Source organism: Astyanax mexicanus, chromosome 10 (genome assembly GCF_023375975.1).
Source record: "Astyanax mexicanus isolate ESR-SI-001 chromosome 10, AstMex3_surface, whole genome shotgun sequence".
NCBI lineage: Eukaryota > Metazoa > Chordata > Actinopteri > Characiformes > Acestrorhamphidae > Astyanax > Astyanax mexicanus.
In genome coordinates, this window is record NC_064417.1 from 37,234,487 (window position 1) to 37,254,139 (window position 19,653).

General features: G+C 38.2%; 1 protein-coding gene across 2 annotated transcripts; it reads left to right on the forward strand.

The window, feature by feature from the left end:
* Nucleotides 1–618: 618 nt before the first annotated feature.
* Nucleotides 619–18,954, forward strand: LOC103034355 (BEN domain-containing protein 4). Of its 2 annotated transcripts, XM_007246367.4 has the most exons (7): nt 619–1,246; nt 11,154–11,485; nt 11,633–11,870; nt 12,588–12,706; nt 12,975–13,091; nt 14,673–14,907; nt 16,613–18,954. In XM_007246367.4, exons 1-7 carry the CDS (start codon nt 847–849, stop codon nt 16,855–16,857), a joined length of 1,686 nt encoding a protein of 561 aa, XP_007246429.2. In that variant the 5' UTR covers nt 619–846; the 3' UTR covers nt 16,858–18,954. The 2 variants fall into 2 exon arrangements, with proteins under 2 accessions (XP_007246429.2, XP_007246431.2); XM_007246369.4 differs by lacking the exon at nt 12,975–13,091 and having other exon boundaries at nt 12,588–12,679.
* The last annotated feature ends 699 nt before the right edge of the window (nt 18,955–19,653 follow it).

Sequence of the window (19,653 nt, forward strand, 5' to 3'; positions counted from 1 at the left end):
TTATTTGTATTTTCTATCTATTAACTGGAAGGAAAAATAAAACAATAATATGCAAGATGTGGTTGCTACATTCATTCAGGCTTAAAAAAACGACAATATTGTAAGTAATCCAAAGTAATCAGATTACGTTACTCACTTGAAGTAATGTAACTGATTACGTTACAAATTACATTTTGAGTGATGTAATCAGTAATCTGTAAGGGATTACATTTTAAAAGTAACCTTCCCAACACTGATTATGGGCTATATAGTCTGGAGTGATTGGGCCCCTACATATTGCCACTTTATTTCTGACACTGTGGCGAGAGTGGGTCTCGGGTTTAGTGAAGGAGTCTCGAGGCTTTGTGACAAAAAACATGGACGTCCTCCAGCTTCCCTCTTAATATCATAAACCCCCTCTTGTGTTCGACACTCCCACTGTGGTGCAGATGCCCCCCTAACCCTCCCCGCAAGCCCCCGCGCTCCAGACGGAGCGTGCAGCTGCCGACGTTCCCCCCTCCTCTCGCGCCCCCCATTCCCTCCATTCCCTCTGTGCGCAGACAAAAGCCCCCCACCACACCGTGCACCCCCCACCCGCCCATCCATCCCGCCCGGGGATTGGAGCAGTGACCTGTCAGTAAAGTCCCTCCTCCTCCGGCTCCTGCTCGCAGAGTTAGAGTGTGGTGTGTGTTTGAGTGTGTCTGAGTGAGTGAGGAAGGAGTGAAAGAGTGAAAGAGAGAGAGAGAGAAAAAGAGAGAGAGACAGAAAGAAGTGTTCACAATCCGTCCGGACCGCGAGCGGTGTCGCGTCACTCACGTCACGTTGAAGAAGATACTTTACCAACAGCAGCAGCAGCTCGCGCGCGGCATGGACGAGGAGATGCTGTCTGCGGACGAGGGTCTCGGCGTGTGCGCGCGGCAGCGGAGCCCGTACAGCGCCCTCAGGACGCTCGCGACCAAGCGCGCGATTATAAGGGCGAGGCGAGACAGACCCACCATGGTGGACATCCCGCAGGTGGGGGACGGCGCAGGGCGCGTGCAACAACAACAGCAGCAGCTCGCGACCGGACCGCTCTACACACACCAGCACCCACTGCAGCTGCAGCGCCTCCCCTGCGACGCGAGCGCGAGGCCCAGCAGCGTCGGCGGAGCTCCGGGAAGCCCCGCGCAACCCCCGCTCTTCTGCAGCCGCAGGAGGGTCACCCTGCCCCCGGGCCGCACTGAGCTTAGCCACGAACCTCCGGACTGCAGCTACGGCATCAGCCAAGGTAAGAGACCCGGCGCGCGAGAGGAAGTTTGGCTTATGAATCATCAGAGCGCGCAGAAACAGACCAGGTTAGCTAGTTAACTACGACACTCAGTAGGCTAGTTTAAATATACCCAACGGGGCTGTCCTGTGAAGAGTCTGCGACCCACTGGTGTGTTTCTGTGTCGTATTTGAATCCCTATCCTCAAAACAGCATGACTGTGAATGAGAAATACAGCTGGTAAAAAAACAGAAACTGACAGCGAGAAGGCAAAACATTTCAGAGTAGTCTAGTGCCCTGACGTGAAGTGCCCTAAACCAGAGCTAGCTCACCTATAGCAGTGAATAGAACAGTTAACAAGTAAACAGTGAAAAGTTTAGCTATATTTCTTAAACGTGTTCTAGTTTGTTCACCACCATTCGGCTGCCCAGTGTATTTATATGTGCTCCATGTGACCCTACTAAAGTTCGAGTAGATGAATAAATAAAGCTAGTTGCTACCAATCTAAATAAATATGTTTTTAATTGGTAATTGGGTTTTTGATATATATGTAAACAAGGCAAAAATGTCATTGACATGGAGCCCCATACCCCAACAGCATCCCTGCATCCCCAACTGGTCCACCCCTCCTACTTACTTAAATCAGATACATTTCTAGTAAATTAATAAATATAGCTAGTTGCCGCCAACTATAGGTTTCTAACTGGTAATTTGGTATTTTGTATATATGTAAATAAGACAAAAGTGTGAAGCACCATGCCCCAACAGCATCAATGCATCCCTGCAACTGATCCATCCTTCTTAAACAGGCACCAAACATTTGCAACTAGTAAGCTTATCATACATGTTTAGTTTCATGTTCATAGGTTAACTGACATTGCAAAATGAATTCAACTCAAGCATCAGTTAATGTATAACCATTTCACTGCTGCATAGAGCAAAAGTTAGCTTACCTGACAAACTAAGCAAGTTAGTAAGCTAGATGTAACAGTAACTACTGTGCAACTAAGATTTTTTTCATGTGATTACTATTTGAATTAGATAACTATGTTTCTGATCACAAATTTCCCTTATAGTACACACATATCAATTCAATCCTACTAAAGTACAAGTAAATTAATACATGTAACTAGTTGCTTCCAGATATAGGTTTCTGTGTGGTAATTGAGTATGTTTTATATATATAAACAAGGCAAAAGTGTGATTTAAGCCATTAAGTCCCATGTCCCAACATAAGTTAATATTGTCAGTTAATGTGTATAACCATTAGTTAGTTTACCTGACTAGCTAAGCAAGTTAGTAAGCTAGATGTAATACTCTGGGTCAACAGTAACTATTTGCAACTCCACCAGCGTCTATTTCTAAAGCCAGCTGGCTTGAATAAGAGTTGAGACATAAGTGAGAATGAGTCCGCTATCACAACCAAATCAACTTTATGTTAGCTGTCATCTGGATTGAGTTTCAAGTTTTAAGGCACGGTTTAAATAGAATCACATAATCACTAATTCACATATGCCAGATCAGGCAAAACATGTATGGTGTCAAAATGTGTATGCTTTAGTTTAATTCTAGAGTGACAATGAGTGACAGGCCCCATTTTCACCTGGTTACTTAATTTATCTTGAGCATAAATCTGAATAAGTGTAAACACACCCAGGACACGTTTAATTTACAAATTTGATCATTCTGATCACTTCAGAACCTTCAGACCATCCATTTATTGGAATATTATAAATGCGTCTTCTCTCTAAGATACCTTCAACAATCAACATTCCTTTGAGTCTTGAAACACTAGTTATAATTGCAGTGAAACTGGCAAATTTGCATATTACAAGTCTGGCTGACCAGAAACACATTTGACTACCAAATGTGAATGCATGTGGCTTAAATCAGGATACAATATTCACATAACGTGACCAGGTGTAAAATTTTAACTAATAACAAACCAGTCAGCTAAAAATAAAAGTACACTGAAATAAACAGACCTGTTTACAAGTCTCCTGAGCATATTATCCCATGTCTTCCCATAATCTCGTTTGATGCGATTTCAAGCTAACATAGCTAATACTTGGCAAATCCATAAAAAGGGAAAATAGTAACAACATGTAGCTTTTTATCTTTGCAATAATATTTTATTAGAGTAAAAACCCAAGTTAAAAAATATTAAATTATTATTTTTTTTAGATAAGGTGAGTTTTATAGTGTGCTTCACATTCAAAAAGAGCATTAAAATGAAGCACTGCTTTAATTATTATATTGGGAGTACGGTGGTGTTTGAAAATAAGCAGTTAAAAGAGCTAAATTACCAATTAGCAAATCACAGTGATTCAGAATGAGGACAATTAAGGCCGCCTAAACAGAGGGTTTGGGTCCACAATAAAGACATATATTAGAGTGAGGGTGAGCCAGGTTAATCTAGCCAGAGTCAGTGCTGTATAGTTTAATAATGATATGTGTGGTCTTATTTGTCGATCATTATGGAGGTGTGGTTGGTTCTGAGTAAGTCATGTAGGTGTGGGGATGTTTAATGCAGGGGTTGTTGGACGGTGACCGATGCAGAAGTTGCATGTAGCGTGTGGTTGTGAGGTTATTATTAAGCAGAGCATGATCAGTAAGCAGCATGTCAACAGACTGGTTTAAACACTGGTACAGCAGGAGCTTGTGGCCTTTGGTAAGATGCCTTATGGTGGGTTGACATATAGTAAGATTATGTACTTTTAAGAGTGAGTACTTTAATTTATCATGTATGAGAGAGAAACACATCATACAGTTACACTAGAAACCATTAGGACGGTATTCTTGTTTAATTCAGAAGAACACTAAAACAAGCAAATTAAACTAAATACATATTGAGTCTGACATGCCAAACCCTACTTTGTGTTGATCTACTTTCCCTGCAGATTTCCAGCCCTAATCTATCACACATGATAATTTAATGCAAAGAGGTTAGGTACTTGTGAACTTCAGAAGTTCCTGTCAGAACTTAGAGTTGCAGCCATATTGTATATAGGGTTGAACCAGCATCAGGGTTGGGAAGCCATGTGTATTAAGCATAAAAAAATAGCAGAAACCTGTACTAGGTGATGCAGGCTTTAGTTATGCATTACTATGCTAAGTCATTCAGGCCCCAGGTATTTTCACAGGAATTGAGGCTTGTTTTTTGGCTTAAGCTTGAAGGTTTAGTTATCCAGTTTATTTAAATGTATTCTTTAAAGTTAGGAAATCTTGCTTTAGTCTGATTGCTGTGCACTGGGTGAATGCTTGTTCTAGAAAAAGATATTTTTGCACTCACTCGTCTGTGGTTTTAAGGTCTTGTCAGTATTAGCAGTGATTTCAGTGTGAATTTAACTGGGAAGCCAATGTAATGTGAAGAACACACGGCTATTATAGTAAAAAAAACGTTGGGTTTATTTTACAATGCGTAAAAATATTTTTGGGCATTAAATATAGCAGTCACAAAAACAAAATGTTTAGGCATAGGCCAGGCACAATATTTACTTTTTCAATCTGTTGTCCAATATATGTGTATCACATCATTCATTACTTTTTACTTAAAAAACAAGAGTACATTAAGGTGCTGCTACCTGACTTGAATGGGCCAGTGAGTTAACTATGATATTAAATGTGTTTAGATTTCAGTTCCAATGTCTTAATATTCTTATTAATGAAAAGTTATGCTATTATATTCTCAATCATTCTAGATCAGTGGTTTAAAATGGCTTTAAAATAACAATAATATTTTCTATTGCAATCATTTCTTGGACAATGTACGTTCACACAATATTATATTGTGAAGGGTAAATGGCTTGTATATTGAAGAAAGTTGTGAGTTGTGTAAAAAGGATGTGTGCTACATTGTCATATCGTGTGTGCGTGCGTGTGTTTTTGTAAGAGTGAGTCAGAATAGGTTACAGCCAGTTGCTGGTGGTGCAGGTATAGGCAGCTGCTCTGAAAGAGACAGTATACTGTAATATATGTGAGAAATGTGTCAGTTTGCTCAACTGACTAAAGCAGACATTTGTTACAGTGTGTTGAAGCAGCTCACTGTAATGGAAAGAGTTCACTGTGAAATCTGTGTCTGACCTCATGTATATCAACAGGATTAATGTAACATCTAATTTTCCCTTTAAGGGCTACACTTCATAATGATGTGCTGTGTCACTCTTTTGTATAGACCCAGGTCTTGGTTCTTCACATGACATGTTAAAGAACCAGGCTCAATCAGAGCATTAGTTTTTTTTTTCAGTTCCAATATGTGCATATCTAACCTTTTACACAAAACCTTGAAATATGGGCAAATACTGAGCATATTTTACCTTTCACACTCCAAAATTCTTTTTTTGCATTATTTATCTCTAAGCTGAATATGAACACACTTCAGTAGAAAATCCACACACAGTAATACTAACGTTCACCAGCCCTGTGTATCTCATTAATGATTCACGCAAATGTGCATTTGGCAGAGGAATGAGGAAAGGCAGGAGTAGAAGAGGCTATACACACAGATCACACGTCATTTTAGACATCTAGAATGCTCTTTCCAGCCTTATATTTTTTACTTTTTTGGATAATGAGCATAAAATATGAAAACCCCATTTGTAAGTTTGCTAGTATTTCTTAATGTTCTTTTAACTAGTAAGTGTTGTATTGCATTTGTAAGGTAGCAAATAAATAAATCAATAAAAACCAAGAGTATTGCTGTTGGATCAGTTTTAAGTTACAGTCTCCTGTGACTGAGACGAGTAAAACTGGGCAAACTTGCTTTAACAGGAGTTTTTTTTTTTTTTTTGAGGTATAAATAAATGTCCTGTTTGCAGTCAGCCATCTTAACTCCTGCGTCATGGAATTGTCTCGTCTCATTATTTATGTATATTTTGCAGGTGTGATAAACAATCTTTTTTGTTTTGCATCTCAGAGTACAGCAGCCGACATATTTAAACTCATAAATGTCCACCACAATGACAGCATAAGACAGGATTAGGTCTAGATTAGGGCAGAAACAGGTTGAATTGTTGTTATTGCAGGTGTAAAGGATTTAAATGTAGACAGGTCTTTTTCTGATGATTACATTGTTGGTTAAGTCACAGTATGTGTGGTGAATTAATTTAGGGTGTTGTATCAGCTGTATTGGTGAACTGTTAGAAATGCCACAGGCTGTTTCAGGCGATTTCACCTTGTGTTTGAGCAGTAATGTATGAAAGCGGTTCTGCTGTGTTCCTGGTTTTTGGACACACAGATGGAACTGCTGGCGTTTCTGTGAGACGTGGCACGCCAATAACAAGGCTCTGGAAACTGTGCAATAAAGCAAAATTACATTTCAGAGCTCGCCCAATCTCGCAAGAGATTGTGATTAAAACAAATGAGGCTCATAAATTTCGCTCTGCGGAGCATGTTGTGTTTAATGAAATTTCAGGGAGCTCTCTCTGCATGGCATGATGCAGACGGCGAGGGAGGAGAAAGAAGGAAAGAGGGTGAATTTGAAGGGAGAAAGAGGAGAGGGGTGGAAAAGTCAGAAAAGGGGGAGAAGAGAGGCATAAAAAGAGAGAGAGACAGACAGAGAGGGAGAGGAAAGCAGAGGAGGAAAGGGGGGAGGGAGAACAGGAAAGGAAGAGTGGAGTGTGAGGGGAAGGATATTATCAAACACATCTCGGTGGGAGTAAACAGAGACGCTGTGCATATTAATAAATCTCCACATCTGCTCGTGCCCGATAGACACGTCTCAGCAACTGCAGACGCCCGTCACACGGCTGCCACGGCAACTGCACGCATCCCATAATTGCTTGCCCTGTGCCTTTGTGTGAGAGCGACAAATTCATAATCATCTTCCACAAGACATTAGAGACGGCAGTGCGGCCTCAGGCCGGGGTGGAGCGGGGGTGGGGGCGACGGGGGCAGTGTGGAGGAACTGCACTGTTTTAATTAGTGAATGAATTCAAATTTCAGATCAATGGATTTCTTCTGATTGTGCAGCTTCTCACAGCAAACAGTGTGTTTCAGAATACTGCCTAACCTGCACAGACCCACTACACAGCCCACACTTCAGTGCCCCACTTTCCTAACTTCACAGCCTGCACTTCAGTTTCCAGTAGATACTGAATCATACATGGTAGTTACTGAATAATTCATCATAGTAAATAATTCAGTACTGTCTCTGAATAATTCATTCTGGTAAATAATTAAAAATAGTAACTGAATAATGCATAATAGTTAGCCTCCTGAATAATTCATAATGTAAATAATTCATCATAGTTCCTGAATAATTTATCATAGTTAATAATTCATACTGGCCTGGTTGCTGAATAATAAGTCTTAAAATGAATACATGAATAATAAGCCTGCAGCATCAAGCTTTAAACATTTCCAAGCCAGATCCTTCCAAGCACACAGACTGAAGGCAGGCGATGATGATGATGGCAGAGGCTCAGTCCTAGAGTTACAGTGAGGAAGAGAACCTGAGAGCAGACGCTGCTCAGAAACAGAAAGGGGAACTCCATCGTCCTCCTGCAGCCGACACCAGAAAGAGCCTAAACAGGATTTACTTAAACAAGCCTGAAAGGGTTTCTTTGTGGTCATAGTTAAAGTGAATTATGGCAGAGAATAATTAGTGAAACTGCATGATACCAAGAAAGATTCAAAGCAGATGCAGTTCTGATTTGTTAGAAATATTATAGTGATTAATCCATAATAGTCTAGAGCTATTCCCTAGTTATTTATCTTAGGATCATGTTCAGTAATAACTGTGGATTCTTAGTAGTAAATGCTTATTAGGGTAACATTAAAGTTATGAGGTGTGGAATTGTGGAGTTTGCTAGTGTAACTGGTTCCTAAACGCAGAGCATTAACCTAACAAACAGCTAATGGAAAAAAATATACTGTAAACTGAAAATATTTTAGAACTGTAAACTGAAAATATATGGAGAAATATTGTAGAACTGCAAACTGAGAAAATATTCTAGAACTGTGAACTTAGACTATATGGAGAAATATTGTAGAACTGCAAATATTCTAGAATTGTAAATGGAGGAAATATTCTAGTAACATAAATGGGGAATAACATTCTAGAACTGTAAATGGGTAAATATTAATTAAGTAAATATTCTAGACCTGTATAAGTGGAGAAAATATTCAAAACCTAAGTGGAGAAAATATTCTAGAACTGTAAATGACCTTATGCATACATGAGTGTTTTTAATTTGTGAGGAGTACATAAGGATTATTGATTATTTTTAAAGATTTAGTTTTGCAAATAAGCGTTGCATGGAAAAGGCCTCAGCGCAAACCATCTTTAAGATCATATGAAGAATATGCATGCTTTGTAGATAGATGCACTAAACAGGCACACAATAATACTGTAGCCCATCTGTTGTCATGCATAATATGTCAGCTGGTCTCTACCCCCATTCATCATTGTTCAGGCTCTGACTACAAGGTGATTAGAAGTTTTTTGGGTGGGGACCATTTTCAACACTGTACTCTGTGTCTCTTCTCTATAGATACATGTGCTTAAACTTCTGAGGACCCTAGAGCCCCTCACAAGCGTGCTGTAGAGAATGAGCTGGAAAGAATTCAGGAAAAAAACTCTACAGTGGCAAAAGTGAAAGAATGAAATGGAATTAGTGTGTGATTACTTCTCAACTATAATTCAGGATCTAGGTGATCTTAAATATATTTACTGTACATCAGGCAGATATACACGTGTGTGATGGACACGGCAGCATTTCTTTCTGCTTGTTCAAATGTTTGCTAGTTGTGTTTGATGTGATTTGTACATGTGGCAGTTAACCATAGCCTTCTGTTGAGTGTGTTGTGTGTGTGTATTTTTTATTAAAGAGACCCTGTGAAACATTCTTTTTTTTTACATACATTCTCACTTCTTGACGACATCACCAACCCTTTGAACTAAGCATTATATCAGTCTCTTGAGATCCTGTCTTTTTTGGTGCACACTTCTAAACTTTATTCTTCAATGAGAACAGAAGTGTAAAATTGACTTTGGGTGTATTAAAACATGATAAATAGTACTAACCTTTGTTGACTAGCCCAAAGACATAATAATAATTATTATTAATATGCCATACCATATGTCAGTCTTTGTTAAGGAGCATAATACAAAGTAATTCTGTATGCAAGCAGGTATGTGTAATGTGTGGCAGCGTCGTGAATCTTTACTACATCTCTGCTGTTTGAAACAAACCAAACCGTGTAAAAAAATCAGGTAAAAATGGGTAGAGTTGTAATTATTATAGGTATATTAAACACCTTCCTCGGTGTAAATAAATGCACTGGGGGTGCATGTTTGTCTCCTCCAATATAGCATCCAGCTGCTACACCAAGAGGCAGGATATGCGGCGTCAATGTATATACAACAATGACATTATCAGTACAATGATGGTGGTGCCTGGAGATTTATCTTTGCTACAGGATGTAAACAGTGGTTTTTATTAAGCTTTTTGTGCACTTTTAAAGTTATTTATGCCTTGTTTTAAATGTCAGGGCTCTCCCGATTCTAACAATGAGGTATGGAGCTACTTTGAGCCTAGGTAAAAAAAAAAGCGGAGAATTAAAAGGGGAAGGAAAGTGGTGATATACAAAAATATTACGACTTTTTAATATTAATTATGATAGATAAGTGCATACAAACTGAAATAAAATAGAAAAAAAAATTCAATTACTGGCCAAAGGCTAATATAATGTAAAGTATTTATTAAGTTAAGTTTAGTAGTTAAGTCTGTGTAAAATGTCCGTAGCCACTTTTATTTTGAAGAAAGATTACATTGTAGCCGCACCTTGCAGGTGTACATTTACAGACTGAGACCCATCTGTTGCCATGTGCATGACAAATCCTCTAGTCTTTCATTGTTGGCAGAACTTTTGGAAGTTTTTTTTTTTTTTGGTTAACTATTCTCAGCCTCACAGTGACACTGACTGCTGTGTTGAAAAGTGCCCTCCAGCCAAATAACATCTGGTCAATAGTAGCCCTGTGGTCAGAAACGTGAAACATGATGAATGAGGTAGGGGCCAGCTGACAAATTGTTCTTCAACAGATGGACCCCAGTCTGTTATTGTACCTGTATTCAGTGAACCTACATGGTAGGTGACGCTCATAAACGGTGGAGTGTAAGTAGAAGACTAGAGTAATACTGGGCATTACTGGCTGACAAACAACAGATGGGCTCCAGTGTGTATTTGTACACGTATATAGTGGAACTATAAGGTAGGTAGGGCTTATAAAGTGGCCAGTAAGTGGAACTGCAAGGTAAATATATCTAAGAAAGCGTGTGTGTTTCTGTGTGTGTTTGTGTGTACGTGCACCATGATTAATATTTAAGTACATTCAATGTATCCAAGTTTACAGTGTAGCCTATGCTGATTTAAAGATGGCAGTGCATTTGATCTGCTTCCACAATCCTGTGATAGATCACAGCGTACAAAGATCAGCCTGATTGGTTACATTCACATCTCCGTTCAACAGTTTGGATAAAATAATGTAATTCATGTTTAGCTCACAGGAATAAAATAAAATGGGTCAGACCAAAGTTTTAGTGACCCCCACCTACCGTCTACTATCTTTAAATTGCATATTGTTTTTGTGGTAGTTACTAAATTATGCGTTATAGTTATGGAATAATTCATGATATCTATGAATAATGCATACAATTACTGAATAATTAATCGTATTCATGTGTAATTAATGTCCAGTAATAAATAATTCAGTAACTATTATAAATTATTTTGTGTAACTGTCACGCATTATTCAGTGTCTGTCACAAATATAGTACCATCGATACTGAATAAAGGATAGTAGATACAGTGTAATGGGAGGTACATTACAGTAAGTGTACAGTAAGTGTAATGGGAGGTACTTTACAGTACAGGTACAGTAAGTTGGTAAGTTAAGATTTAGAACTATCCCCTTTGCTTTTTGTAGAAAACCGGCTTATCCTGGACGCCTTTGCGCAGCAGTGCAGTCGTGTGCTCAGTCTGCTGAATGGTAACAGCAGGCTGTTACCCCCTCCACCTCCACCACCCCTCAGCCCCCCATCCTCCTCAATCATCTCCACCGTCATCAAGCAGGAAGTCGGCTGCCAGTCTGAACCTGAGCCGCTGGAGACAAAGCCTAAACCAGAGGATCTGGATTTGGCCCGCACCTCACCCCAGCGCAGTGGAGAACAGTGGGGCCAACAGCAGACATCAAACCTTCTTCAGGTCTTCACAGAGTCCCTGCAGAACTATCTACTGGCTGGTGCACAGGCCACACAGGTAACTGTAAGGGGCATAAATGAGACTTACTCAAATATAGTTCCAGATGTAAGTCTTCTGCATGATATGCTCACAAAGGATTATTGTAAGAAGTTATCATGATACTGATACAGTGCTGACATATTGCCCACCATTACCCAATTAAAGGTGGATTCCCGGCTCCAGCCTGAGCGCCCGTCCGCCGCCCCTAGCTCACCACCCCACAACCTGGCTGGCTGGAGCTCCCCCACACCCTCGGAGTCATATGGTCACCCTTCCTCAACGCTGCCTGAGGATGATGAGGAGGAGGTCGGCTGCTGTCCACGCTGCATAGAGCTAGAGCAGGAGGTTCTGAGCCTGCAGCAGGAGAACGAGGAGCTCCGGCATAAGCTGGAGAGCATACCAGGTACGTCACCATCCTCCAACTTTCCTAAATATATTGTTCTGAATGTGGAGTTTAAACAACACTCTTTTTGATAAAATAACATTTTAACTTGTAGTGTATTGAATTTATTACATGTAGTCAGATCATCCCGTCAAATGTCTGTAATGTGTAACAACATCAGACTAACTTCTATAATGTTCTATATTATTAAAATTGTATTCTCCCACAGATGGATACAGCGGTTATTCTTGTAATTGAGTTTATAAACTTAGTATGTGTGGATAAATGGCATTTGTATATAAAAAAACATAAAAAAGGTGTATTTAAAAAAAATCTAATCTAATAGAGTTTATTTTTGTTAAATCTGCAATTTCATTCATGCTCATTAGTGTTATAAAGCTACTACAATTTTTTTAATTAAGTCATGATGTATATGTGTATATCATCGCTGTCCCACAAAGCAGCAACTTTACAGGAGAGAGAAAAAACTTTTAAAGAAAGTCAATGTAAAAAGAGTTTATTTCAGGTCATTTTTAAGTATTTCTATTGGCCCGTTTATCAAAAAGATAGCGCAGTGTCAGGGAGAGTTTGTCTGTTCAACCTATGTAGTAAACTAAAAATCAACAAAAATGAAGATACTTGTTTTTCATTGGACAGTGACAATATATTGTAATAAATATTGTTTTCACAGCTTGGTTGTAATAGTACTAAATGTTTGTTTGTGTGTGTGTCTTACAGTGCCATGCCAGACAGTGCTGGATCACTTTAAGTCAGTACTGCAACAGTATAACCAGTTCACGCCACCCCCCACTGAGGAGCAGCTCACGGAGGTTAGAGATCCAGACACTGGGGCAGATGTACGTAAGTGAGAAGACGCAGCACTAAAAGTGCCCTGATGCGACCGCAGTATGCGCTCGCTGTGCGTCTGATGTTCAGTTTGTTCAGGCTATAGCTAATCATGCACACTATTAAGAAGGCCACCTACTACTAATGGTGCTTGTGACGCATGGTTTAATGTCGCAGTGAGATAGTGGAGACGTCACCGAGCTTGGGAGAAAAGAAAACATTGCACGTTTACTGATAAAAGAAATAGTGGTGTTAATGAATGAAATTCTCTCCCACCAGGACATCCTTCAGGGGTGTAATTCTACTCCAGATCAAAAAATATCTGGAATCATTAATGTGGATTGTGAGCGCATATTGCAGCCGTACCAAGACGCGTTTTGCGCTGCACCTCCTCACGTACGTATATATCTGAGAATTGAAATATAAAAAAATGTTGTTCTGTTGGCACATTTTTTTCACCAAGGGTTTGAGGCCTGTGCTTTAAGTGTATGAATGTTCCCATTGTTAGAAGATGCCTCCTAATAACAAGCTTTTCAGACATTACTGTTAATTTATGCATTGTGGAGGCTGGAAAAATTCCATTCAGCTGCCCTTTACTAGTAGCCAATACTTTAATGTTTCAAAAAGATTATGTAAGCAGGCATGCATGTAGTAACTCTGCTTCTGTTTTGCGTCAGTAAAAAAAAACGCAGAAAAAAATAACATTTTGGAACTTTTTTATAAGTAATTTCCTTATAAACTTTTGTCACAATGTAAAAAAAAATAAATAAGAAAATAAATCAATAAACATTGTCAAAAATGGTTGACAACGTTTTCAACTGTGACAATATGCATTTTTCTAGCCCATAGGTGAATAATCTTATCTAACAGTAAAGGGCATTGTCTAAGGCATTTCACCATTTAAAAATCTCATCTAGGCTAGGCTTAAACATGATCTAGACCTTGGAAAGGAAACCTTATTAATTGAACAGTATCATTTTTTTTTTGTTCAAAAGATTTAGCGTTTGAAGCTGACGTCTACAGTATGTTAGGTAGGATCTAGGTAGACCAACATTTGTGCAGTCACATTCAGACCACTGCAGATTTAATAGTCCCCAGAAACTGAAAAGAGAAGTGAGAAGAACATTTAAATTCTGGGCTATATTAAGGCTGTGGAAACGGCTCTTTTACTCAATGTTACATAAAGCAATGCAAATGAAAGCATTACAGTATGCTGCCTCATGGCTGACTGTTGTTTTTGAAGCTTTATCATCAAAAATATTCTGCTTAAGGAATGTGAAATGGCCTATGGAGTATAAGCTCTATTGGTTAGACTGCGACAAATTCTGTGGAAAATGTTTAAAAGGGTCATTTATCTTTAGATCTGCTCATGCTTGTTCTTTTTGTGATCACAAAAATGAATGAAATAACTGAGCTGCTTTGGTCAAGTGGAGTTTTTTGTAAAAAGCTGCTTTATTCAACATAAAACAAAACAATTTGCGTACAGAATAAAACATAAAAATAAAGGTTGCACAAGTGGTAATTTGAGAAATGCTGAACAACTGTTTAGTTCCATAAAGAACACTTTTTGTAAAAGAGATGTTTGAAGAAGGTTTTTTACCAAAATAAACAGTATGTTTGGCACACTCATCTTTTTCACAAAAAAAGTATTCTTTCATCTTTAATTACACCACAGTAAGTCACAATGTGTGGGTCTGAGAATATCATAATTATATATAATCAAAGTTTTTTTTTTCTTAGCTGTATTTAGTTAATGTTGAAATGTTATAAATTATTATAAATAATAATTTATACTGATCTTTATACAATATTGTAAATGTGCCATCACTGTTTTTTTTGCCAATATAGACAGAATATCCTGTGTTGCCCAGTCAAATCAGTATTTTAAATAGATGTTTGTTTGTTTGTTAGCTGTGTTTTAAGATGCTACCTGAGAAATAGTTCAGAGGTTCTGAACTAAATCTCTTGTCCCCTCAGGGCAGTAAGCAGCTGCTGGGGAACTACCCTCTCTTCATCACTAACAAACAGTGGGACGAGGCTGTGAACTCGTCGAAGAAGGACGGCCGCCGGCTGCTGCGTTACCTCATACGCTTTGTCTTTAGTACAGATGAACTGAAGTACTCGTGCGGTTTGGGGAAGAGAAAACGCTCGATTATGAGTGAAGGACCAGAGAGGCGGCCACTCAACCCCATCAAAGTCACCTGCCTGAGAGGTATGTCACATCAGCAGCAGCAGCAGCAGCAGCAGGACAAATAAAGCGCTCAAGCTCAAACCAACTTTAATACTGCTTTTAAATATGCATGGAGAAGTGCAGCATGAATTATGTGTATTCATTCCACCAGTGTGTTTAATATTTGATATGTTATTCTGTAGTTCACTCTCTGGGTGAAGGAAATAGTTGAACAAAAAAAAAATCTTTATCGCTGATGTAGTCTGTTGTGTCCAGAGTTAGCTGCTTTATTTTTTCAGTTTTTACCCCTTGTGAAAAGGAATTATACATAAGAGCATTAAAAGTATGTTTAAATTAGGGAAAGAATACTAAAAGTGCATTTTTATTTAATATGCTTTATGAAAATACACATTAAATATAATTTCTTTGTATTTCCATAAAATGTACTCTAAGCAATGTGTTTAAATTTGTATGTTTTGTTAATAGAAAATATATATAGTGGCATTAAATACAGCTTAAAGTGCACTTTAGTGTAGTTTTTTCAGTAGCATTAAGGTGTACACAATATGTGCATCAATATGCACAATAGGTAGTTCATTTACAATATACTTCAAGTGTGTTAAAAAAGGTTTTTAAAAAAGTTTGTAGAAGTTGTATGATAAAAGCACTCAAAAGCACAATTTAATGTTTTTTTTTGTTGTGTTTAAATATAGCTTAATTTCAAGTAAAATATAGTTGCCATCAGTTGTTCCAAAATAGTAGATTTAGTATGTATTTTCATTCCAAAAAGTATCTGCTCTTTCATGTTAAGTATTTTAAAAAACATACTTATACACTTTTATTTTACAAGGGTAGAGCTGCAAGACTAATGTAGCTTGTAGTTAAAAAGCAGTGCTTTAAACAGTTTCAGAAGCGATCAGGGGTAAAACTTAAACACATTTAACATTATTGTACTGGTTATTCTAGATTCATGTGCAGTTGAATATCTGGGCCTGTATATGAAACACTGACAAAAATCAGGTTTACTTCCACTTGACTTTTAAACAGTCCCCTGGGCACCACTGCAAAAATCCCAGCAGCTGCAAGGCAAACCTCTTCCTGTGTGCATGCAGGTGGTTCATTGCCTGCACTAAACTATTCCTTATGTTTCTCTATTATTTTCCTAAGTGTCACCATATTTACATTAAATGCTCTGCTCTGGTCTGCCCCCTAGTGGACGCCTCTGGTAACATGCATGGTACATAGGGAAGTATATTGTTTGTAAACAGTTACATTCACGAAGCAGTCAGTTGTTTTTGATAGTGTCTCTCAACTCTAGTTCTGGAGGGACCAGGATCTGCAGATATTAGTGCTTTCTCTGCATTTTGCCTCCAGGAAAATGATTAATAAAAGCTGGTCTAGGACATGTACACATGGCCAAACAGTGAGTATATATCTCTAGCCCTACTAAAAAAATGGTATCCAGTGCATGATGTAAACAGCCTACAGTGTAAATATCTACATAACATCACTGTCACAAAAAACACTTCCAAATTAACAGCTTTATAGCACAAAATTTTCAGTGTAAAACTACAACCAAACGCTTTTGAGGTAGATAATTCTCTCTAACCTACTACCTTATTTTGCCTCTCATTTTTTCCTTTGTATCACCTATATTTGTCTTTTTATTCCGTCTGTGACTATGCTTTAGAGCATGTGTTAAATGGAGATGTGTAAATGTATAAAGATACATTTTCTTTTTTCACAGAGTTTATCCGGATGCACTGTGCTTCAAACCCGGACTGGTGGATGCCGTCTGAGGAGCAGATTAACAAGGTGTTCAGTGACGCTGTGGGTCACGCACGTCAGGGCCGGGCTGTTGGCACCTTCCTGGCCAGCAGCGGCAGTGGCAGCAGCAGCAGTGGCAGCAGTCTGTACATGGACGGCTATGATGGACAGCTGTCCCAGGACGAGCTCTACCTCAAGAGTTCACAGAACGGACTAGGGGACTAAATCTCTCTGAGAAGGACTTGGACCAGCAGACTGTTTGCAGTGTCAGCACTCACTGTATTGGACTGTTGTAGCTTCATGACATAATAGTTCAGTCTGTGATGTCATCGATTGTTGAATTCATGATGGCACAATAAACAAAGAACAAGGAATTTCACACAACATGATTTCTCAGTAAGAGCCAACATCCACTTTTAGACATAAAGGCTTAAAAAACATAATCTTTAACAATTTCTCTGATCTCCTAAGAGATATTAAAATCTCTTTTTCTATGCCACCGCTCATCAGCACCTTTGTTTTTAATATAACAGTGATATTTACATAATTTTATGCTCCATATCTTCCTGCTCAAACACATGAACTGGTGATACAAAGCTAATGTGGTAAATATATATTAAAGTCAAATAACCACATGAATAATTCTTCACTCACCTCGAGCCACCTCAAGTTCAAGATCTTAAGCAGACTCATGTATGTGGTTTCATATATATGACATTTTGTATTTATTTAAATGGCAAAAATTCTGTTTCAATTCAGCAGCATGATTTTGTCTATTTTACAAAAGCAAATGTCATGTTTGCCTTTTTATCCAGTGCAATACTGAAGTAAAATTTTGGCACCAAATATGTGTTGGTTGATCAGCTGTAGAGGAAAAGCAAAAGTTCTGTTAAGTAACATTGGGCTAAGCCATCAGATTAAACAAAAGGGATGATTTAACAGTAGTTTTCCCTCAATGACAGACATTTTTCTCTTTTTTGGCTTCAATTTTGGCCTTGTGAAAAACTGAGAAGTCCTGATCTGTGAAATCCCCTCCACAATGAGGCAAATACCCCCTGATGAGACAAACAGGCAAACAGATAAGCAAACAAAAGTAAGGGTACACTTTTCCATACACTCCCTTTCTCCACAATACCTTCCTTTTCCTTTCACCAACCCAGCAGTAGCCATTTTTTACAGATATATACTCTCCCCTTCTGCAGTGTGAGCTGAAATATTCCAATCTGCTTTCTGTAGCATTGTACATACTTATAAACACCAAGAGGATCCTCTTGCAGGTCATCGTTAAGAGAAGTGTGTTGTTGAGAGCGTGTGGTACATGGCAGAGACAAATGCTTAAATGGTCAAATCACAACATTCATATCATAAATTACATGATTTGGGCCTATATAATAAAATCTATTTTAGTTAAAATGTGATAGAGAAATAAATATGAATGTATTAATTGTAATGATGTTCACTGTACATAGGGGAGGGAGCTTCCTGCTTTCAGAGTCTGTGTGTGCATACGCATAACATATTATGAAGGTGCTATTATAACAAGTCATTATAGACAATGGATAACATATCAAAGAGTTTATTCATAGATGAGGAAGTTCAAAGTGCCATCAATTATTCTGTTGTCAGATGTTGAATGTTGTGGTAAAATCGGTTTCATGGTCAGTGTTTGATGGAATCGTTCGTCCATGTTTGTGAAGACGGAAGTGAGGCTATGCCACTGATGTGTGTAGACGGCTCAGTAAGCCCTAAATCAAGCCTTTGGGGAGATCCTATAAAAAGATTATGCCTGTTGTCCCATGTTTTATATATGTGTGTTTGCTGAGGGAAAGAAAACTGAATGAATCTACTGATCCTTTGTGTGGTCATCTGCACATATATTTAATCAGTCTAACCATATAATAGTGGACTTATTTGGGGGTCAGTGTACAAAGACCATTTTTTGCATTAGGATTTTTGAGATGCCTTAAACAGAGTTGAAGTCTGCCACTCAGAACTTTAAATACTGCCAATTTCTGACTGTTGCCAGTCTGCTGGTACTTTACCACTGCTGATACTTCTGGCTGACTTCATTGTTTCATTTTATTTTATTTATTTTATTTTTTGAGCCAGAATAATTGGCTACAAAATGAGCTATATCCTCTTCCTGAGGTCTTAGCCAAGAAGGACTGTCTAAGCCTGTGTTGCTGTGTGTAGCCAACTTTGTTGTGGTTGTGTAAATCTGTGGTAGCTCAGTTAGTTACCCTGTTCTAGAAATTCTGTGAACACTGTGAAACCATAAACTGTTGTTTGTCCTTATTGTCAATAGAATATTCCTTGAATGAATCTTGTTTTTTGTTTGTACTTATTTTGGTAAAAAATATTATTTAAGTGAAAAAGCACATATTCATATGTATTCTAATCAGACATGTATAAAGTACTAAAGACCCAGATTTTAGTACAGTATTTAGTATTGTGTAGATGTTGAAGTGTTCTTTAATCACCACACTTAAGTGAAAGTACAAATATTTTCTACTCAATTCCTTGAGTCAAACGAGGTCTTTTTATAAGATCAGCTCAGTGATGAGCAGTTCAATATTAAACCTGGTGACAGTGCACAGAATATACCGCTCTGGCTTTAGTGATAATGTGGGTTTGGTATTTTTTGTAACATTTTATTTGTAATTTATAATGAGTAACGATGCAGCACATACAAATGTATCAAGAGTAAAAATATTAAACTTGTGGAAAATATGTAGTGAAGTAAAAGTGGAAGTAGAAGAAAGAAGTATACAATACTCCAGTAGATACAGATAATGCACTTTAGTACTTTAGTAAAGTACTAAATTAGTTCTAATTGGTTACTATAAATCTTTAAATCTTATTCATTTAATGTCTGGATTTGTTAGGACTGTGCAGTGCCATTTCAATACAAGTCCACTGGATGGCAGTAGTTGACAAAGGCGCACTGCGGTGCTTTTTGTGAAAGTACTGGAATTTTCCCTGCAGTTAACTTTAATGGTTATTATAGATATTACATTACGT